The following is a 7,371-nucleotide window of genomic DNA, read 5'->3' on the forward strand; positions in this document are numbered from 1 at the left end:
GAAGGGCCATCATCCATGTCGTCATCCGTGACGATGACGTGGAAGTGCTAGAAGCTATGGGAGCAGGAAACACGTCATGGCTACCGTGTTTTGACTTCACTATCGGTGGCAATGCAGTACGGGAAAGGTCCGTGTGCCACAATTTTGCTATCTATGATCTGCAAGCACAACATTTTGCCAATGTCACACTTGTACACGCCGAAAAATAAAGTAAATGCTACGCATTAACCACTTGGCATGCATCAAATGACTATGGTTTAAGGAGGTAAGGTAGGGTAAACCTCCAAAAAATCGAATTTGCAATTTTGGCCCAGAAAAATCGAGTGCACTATGAAGAATAAACCTGCGGAAGCGCGGCCTCGAGCGCCCGCTCAAAACGGTTTAAATGCCGCGCCAAAATGTGCCGCGCGCCCTGGTGTTTAAAAATGGCGGACGGAGTTCGGAGGCCGGTTTGTTTATCGTTGTCTTTCGCAATTTCCTTCATTATGGCGCGGTTTTTTTTGCTTGTGTATGTGTGGCAAATAAATGTTGTGCATTAAAAGATCATATTGTATTAAAAATATTTACTTTGATAGCAGATGTTCCGCTAGTGGTGCTCTTGTAGCGTGTTTCGCAATAGGGTATCAGAAAATTTGGACGTGGTAGTTCATAGCGTCTTTTTTTGTTTCTCATTGGTTAACCTAGGTAGGATATTAGGCAGCATAGTAGCAAGAGCTTGGTGGCGCAAGCCACCGCCCCGTTCCAAAGGGGACGCTCATAACATCCATCCTTCCATCCTTCGTGTTTGTTATTGTTGGCATCATTACGGCTGCGGTCGTGTCTGTTTCGTGTTTCGAACGTATTGCTTGCCCAGAAGATGGCACGATCGTCCAGCAAATGGAGCAGAAAGAGAACTTTCAAAGGTAATCGGTTCACTAGCAAGAAGGGCAGTGAGAAACCGGCACGACGAAGCGCAAGATTCACAAAACTTGGTGAGAGGATCAGTTGTGATTCCTTTGATGTAGACGGGGCAAGTACGACTGGCTACCGTCTAATCGACTTCGCTCTTCTCCGCAGTTTCTTGCAAGATATTGCTCTGCGTAAAAAAGTGCAACAAGGGTGCAATAATACTGGAAGAAGCTATTAACAGGCGAAGCGGTTTGGCATGCTCCATAAATTTCACCTGCAGCGAGTGCGATGCTCTCAGTGTGCTTGAGACATCAAGGCGCATTGCTGGCAACGTCTTTGAAGTAAATCAAAGGTTCGTTTATGCCCTTCGCACCTGCGGCAAAGGTTTGGCATCTGGTCGCATCATGTGTGCTGTGCTCAATCTACCGCCACCGCCAACAAAGTTTGCATCATACAACGCGAGGCTTCTTTGTGCATCTACGACCGCTGTGAGTAATAGTATGGCAAAAGCTGCCGAAGAACTGAAGAAAGAGGCCTTCGCTTCTGATGGAGAGCTGGAAACTGCGGTCACAGTGGATGGGACGTGGATGAAGCGGGGTTATTCTTCACTACATGGCGTCGTAGCAGCGATATCGGCCGACACTGGAAAAGTGCTCGACTTTGAAGTAGAGTCCAAGTTTTGCCACATGTGTGCCCGCAATCTTCACACAGATGACAACTTGAATGAATGTAAAGTTACCTACGATGGGCCATCTGGTGGAATGGAATCTGCTGGAGCAGTAAAAATCTTTGGGCGCTCTGTTGAAAAGCACCAACTAATGTACACAAGTTACATTGGTGATGGAGACAGTAAGGCGTACATTTCGGTAAGAGACTCGCATCCATACGAGAAGGCCATAGAAAAACATGAATGTGTAGCACATGTCCAGAAGCGAATGGGCACAAGGCTCAGGAACATCAAGAAGAATGAGAAGGGGAAAAAGCTTGCCGATGGTCTACCACTTTCCGGGAAAGGGCGCCTCACAGAAAAGGACATTGACTCCCTTCAGGTTTACTATGGCAAAGCTATTCGGGGAAATACAGACAGTCTGGATAATATGAGACGAGCGGTGTGGGCAATATACTTTCATAAGTTATCCACAGATACCAAGTCCCACCATGGACTCTGCCCAAAGGGACCCTTTTCATGGTGTGGGTATAACCGCAGCCTTGTTGAGGGAAGCCTTGAGACCTACTCCCACAAAAGCTACCTTCCTGAGGCCGTGATGGACGTCATCAAGCCAGTGTTCAAGGCGTTGTCAGATCCAGGTCTTCTGAGCAAACGTCTTTACGGACGAACACAGAACACCAATGAGTCGCTGAACCAACTCATCTGGTGTCGTTGCGCTAAGACAACATTTGTCAGTGCTGACACCTTGAGGACAGCAGCTAACGATGCTGTAGCCTACTACAATGATGGTAACTCTGCAAGAAAAGCTGTTCTAGAGGGTCTTGGAATTGTTCCAGGTGTGTTTTGTGATGTTGCCCTCGACAGAATGGACAAAGAGCGCGTTGACAGGGCAGAATTGTATGACTCTGCCGAGAGCAAGGAAACACGACGGGTAAAAAGGAACTCTAAGAAGGGTTTTGGAGACACCTGCAAGAATGTCAGCCGTAAAATGTATTCTCCTGGGGCATTTTGAGCATGCATGAGAAGTATGCAAACATAAAGCTTCATTTTTCTCAAATTGTGTTTTTTGCAAGTTGCTCAAATTCAATGTACCTTTTCTCAGAAAGTATTCATCGGATTTCAGTGAAACTTTTCCCACGTGTACATTAGCCAGTCCTAAATATTCGGAACTAAAAAAAAATTGCAGATGATATGAATGATAACACTGGAAAAAAATTACACTTCAAGACACCCCCCCTTGTGCCTCTGTGCATGCAGCGGTATTATTTTTTAGGGAGCAAATTCCTAAAAGAATGTGGCATGTCTTTAGTTCAGATATAACCTATGGGTATGTAGAACAACACTGCCTAATATCACCACATTCCTTTGAGTGGTTACAGAGAAAAGGTACATTGAATAATTAAACACACCTGACATTTTGGGAATGGGCCAAATGACAGGTAAACAATCTAAGCTCACAAAAAGTGTTCCATATTGTACGCAGGGGCATCTGTTGTGAGCGTACGAAATTTGATGTAAATATCTGCACTTGTTTCTAAAATAATACGTTAAATGTAACATGTACCGTTTACCCTACCATACCTCCTTAAGCAGTCATTCGTCAGTCATGCTTGTACCCTCCGAAAAATGAAGTAAATACTACGCATTAACCGTGTGGCATGCATTAAGGAAATATGGCTAAGTGCTCAGCCAATGCATCAGGTTGAGTGGCGACATGGCAGGGGATTCATCATGGCTACATTTAAATTGGAATTGCTTATTAAGTAGGTACATGCATATCGCGTGTTTCTTGTGGACGATGCACGCAGGCGCCCCGACGAAGACGACGAACGCTCTCTGGCTCTCGAGCTGTCGGCTGAACTGGCCAGCACCGCATTATCCTTTGTAATCTCCAGTTCTTAATACTTCGTTTGCACAACATTTTGGTGGAGGGTGCCGTTCCCCATCCTCGCCACGGAGCTCCGCAGCGGCCGCACCATCCTGCTTTCCGCCATGGCTCCCGGTGACGACACTTCATCTGCTTCTACTCCTGAGACCCCGCCAAAAACTTGCGTTACGGTTACTAACGCCTGCAATCCTGGCATATTCTCCGGTCAAGATAATGTCGACGTTGAGGACTGGCTCAACCTGTATGAGCGTGTTAGCCAAAACAACCGCTGGGACCCTACCATTATGCTAACAAATGTCCTATTCTACTTGGGTGGAACTCCTCGTATCTGGTTCCAGACACACGAGGGCAAGATCTCTAGCTGGGATGCTTCAAGGAGAAGTTCAGCGACCTCTTTGCAAATCCCACCGTTCGGCAGCTGGCTGCTAGAAAAGAGCTTGCTACCCGAGTTCAGTCTTCTACTGAATCGTATGTCTCATACATACAAGAAGTGCTCGCTCTTTGCAGGAAAGTCAATGACAAAATGTTTCAGGTTGAGAAAGTCGGCCACATACTCAAAGGGATCGCGGATGACGCGTTCAACTTGTTGGTCTTCAACAATGTGTCCACCATCGATGTCATTGTCAAGGTATTCCACCGCGTCTTTCCACAGTTCTCCCAGCTGCCTAACACGGCTGCGAGGTCGTCTTGCGTCGACCTTACCGCTTCACCACCCTTAAGTGAGCACGTCACACTATTGTTCGCCGTGAAATCGAGGCTACAAGTCCTGTGCCGTTCCATCCACACCCACTTGACCCCACCATTGACCAACCAGCCCTAGCGATCTCTCATTCAGGCAGTTGTGCGGCAAGAATTTGCCAACCTCGGTTTTCCTGCTGCCTGCTCCGTCTCCTAACCTGACGCCCGACTGGTGCCCACAGCTATGCGTCACAGCGATCTGTATTCCCCTCCCAGGTACCGCAACCCTACCCAGTGGAGAACTCCGGACAACAAGCCCTTTTGCTTCCATTGCCTCCGCATTGGCCACGTCGCTTCCACTGCTGCACCTCCTGGAGGTCGCCATATTCGAGCTCCTTCTCCCCGTCTCCTTGCCCATATGCCGACCCATGCCGTTACTCGCCTCACCGTATGCCTCCTACCTCAGGCATCACCTCAGCGCCGTCGGTCCCCGTCGAACCAGCCACACTGCTATTCATCGCCGGCCAATTATGGACCCATTCCCGGACAGAAAACTAGACCATGCAGCTCCTAGGGGTAGTGCTGCATTATTTTCGTTGTGTCAAAATCCTCCATTGACGCTCCCAGCGAACCAGAACTTACTTGATGTTCACGTCGACCGTGTCCCTTTGACGGCGTTAATAAATACTGGCGCCCAGGTGTCCACAATGAGTTGTAAGCTCCATAGTCGACTGAGGAAGGTTCTCATGCCTCCTACTACTCGAGCCGTACGCGTGGCCGATGGTAGCACTGTTGACGTTAGGGGAAGTACACATTCCTGCACCAGTATCGCCGACCGCCACATTCCTGTTCTTTTTACAGTGCAGATCAATTGTCCCGATGACCTAATCCTTGGACTCAACTTTCTTACGGCGCATTCAGCTTTGATCGATTGTTCTGCCGGTACCCTATGCCTCTAACTTCCTTTACTCGTGCATATTCGTGCCGAACTGCCGAACAATTTTAGTACGACCGCCTTTGTCCGCCTGTCGCCTAAAGCCTTGACTTTCGTCGATTTGCTATCATCTTTTCCTGTGCCAGATGGTGATTACGTCTCCACACCTGTTCCTGATGTCCTTTTGATGCGCAATATCGCTGTGCCCCACTCCGTCATAACCCTCGCCGATAACCGGACATGCCTCCCCGTTGTCAATTTTGGCTTGACAAAGGAAGTTCTACCTTAAGGCATATCGGTTGCAACACTGCATGCTATAGGAGATGACCACGTCGCAACGTTTTCAGTAGACGTCTGCTCAGATTCTTCACCATGTCTACAGGATGCTATTTTCCCTGACGCAATATTTTGTTCCATGATTGCTGCGGACCTATTGCCTGAACAAGCAGCAACTCTGTGTCGCCTTTTGGTTTCCTACCACGACATCTTTGACCTCAACAATCTCCAATTGGGCCAGATTTCAATTGTTAAGCATCACATAAATACTGGTGATGCCAGTCCTATTCATCGCCGGCCATATCGAGTTTCTGCTTTAGAGCATAAGATTATTGAAGATGAAGTGAGCAAGATGCTTGCAAAAGGTATTGTTGAACCTTTGTCGAGCCCTTGGGCGTTGCCCATGGTACTTGTTAAAAGGAAAGATGGAACATGGTGTTTCTGCGTAGATTATCGTCGTCTAAACCGCAATACCAAGAAAGATGTCTACCCCTTGCCTCGCATTGATGATGCCCTCAATTGTCTCCACGGTGCCAAATACATTTCATCAATAGGCCTTCGGTCTTGGTTATTGGCAAATATCTGTGGATGAAAAGGACCAAGAGAAGACCGCGTTCGTCACCCCTGATGGTCTATATCAATTCTATAACAAGGTTTTACTGTACAACGGTAGTATTTATTATTATTTATTTATTTATTTTTAAAGCTCCTGGCAGATTTGCTTGACTATGCTCCAGGACGAGCAGGCAATGTTGTTTATGGCACAACTTTGTGGAAGCATAAAAAGCTCGCTCTGATTCAAAAAAGCAGCCATAAGCACGAGACCATGGAGTGATCCAATCAAGCAAATAACACGGCCTACACCTCATCGCTTGATAGAAAAGTGTTATTAGTGGGCTGCATCAGCACCCATGGCACTGTTTATCAGCTGCACCGGCACCGCTGCCCCTTTTAAGCACCTGTTCTGTGTACCGCATGAGTATCTGTTGCATCAATAGCGATGCCTGCATTGACAGCTTTCTCAATCACCTCTCAGCATCAGTACAGGGTGCCATTGTTTCTAAGAGTGCTTTGTTGAATCTTTCTATGTTGTCAAAAGGGATTCGAAACAGGATTTCACTTGGAGTTTAGTTGTTCTTCATTGACCATATTTGCCCTGTCTGTTTTTGTGTGTGTGTCATTTTATGGCTGTTTGATTCACCAGCACCATTTCAAACAGTTCACATGGTGCTCAACCCTACCATTCATTTCAGTGCCTCATTGATAGTGCCTTCTAACCCTTGCTATTCAGTTCAAAAGGGGGCTTGGTTGGTTAACAATTTTTCAACACCATCCCTCGGTGCAGCATGTTTCATGCATTGCTACATTGGTGCAGAAGTACAGGTGTTAATCAGCGATGCAGCAGACAAGACACCATCGAAACCCCACTTACATCTTCTGGATCTACAGCATGCTAGTGTACACACTTTGCATGCATGTACACTAGCATGTTCTGTATTTGCCATTAGGCTGCGAATCAACTGTCTGTATTGATCAACTCAATGCTACTTCAGATTAAATATGCCTCTGTCAATACATCTGCATTGGTAGTTTTCTTGTGCTCTTATTGCCTTGTAAAATTTAACACAGAAAAACAGTTGTCTGCATTCTTGTTAACAAAGGCATGACCAGTTCACTTCCACGGTGCACTTTGCTTTTAGAAAATGCTGTCTGATCATCTGTAGCGAAAAAAATTGATATTTATTAACATATAGGATGTATTTAAACTACTTCTCTCATCGGCAGAACTAACCGTACCGTTCCAAACATTTACTCATTTCTCTACATTATTTTTTGCTTCCAGTACAAATGGTACATTACTTTCCGCTATTTTTATGACCAATGAGCTCAAGACATTGACTTGTATCTGGAGTTCAGGACCAGTAATTGCACTGTACTCTGCCTCTTAAGCTTATGCAGACGAACTCGAGCTAAAGGTTTGTCTCACCTGCACCATCTGAAACAGTTTATGAGGTGCTTCACTCTTCCATTAATTTT

General features: G+C 46.3%; 1 protein-coding gene across 1 annotated transcript; it reads left to right on the forward strand.

Moving 5' to 3' along the window:
* The first annotated feature begins 641 nt into the window (after positions 1 to 641).
* Positions 642 to 2,615, forward strand: LOC142584651 (uncharacterized). Its single transcript, XM_075694798.1, has one exon. The coding sequence runs from the start codon at positions 1,293 to 1,295 to the stop codon at positions 2,568 to 2,570; it is 1,278 nt and encodes a 425-aa protein (XP_075550913.1). The 5' UTR covers positions 642 to 1,292; the 3' UTR covers positions 2,571 to 2,615.
* Positions 2,616 to 7,371: the final 4,756 nt, after the last annotated feature.

The sequence above is a fragment of the Dermacentor variabilis genome, chromosome 6 (assembly GCF_050947875.1).
Source record: "Dermacentor variabilis isolate Ectoservices chromosome 6, ASM5094787v1, whole genome shotgun sequence".
In the NCBI taxonomy this organism is placed as follows: Eukaryota; Metazoa; Arthropoda; class Arachnida; order Ixodida; family Ixodidae; genus Dermacentor; species Dermacentor variabilis.

What these genes read in the sequence shown, in the direction of transcription:
- LOC142584651 (XM_075694798.1), top strand. Translation starts at nt 1,293, where the DNA reads ATGTGTGCTGTGCTCAATCTACCGCCACCGCCAACAAAGTTTGCATCA.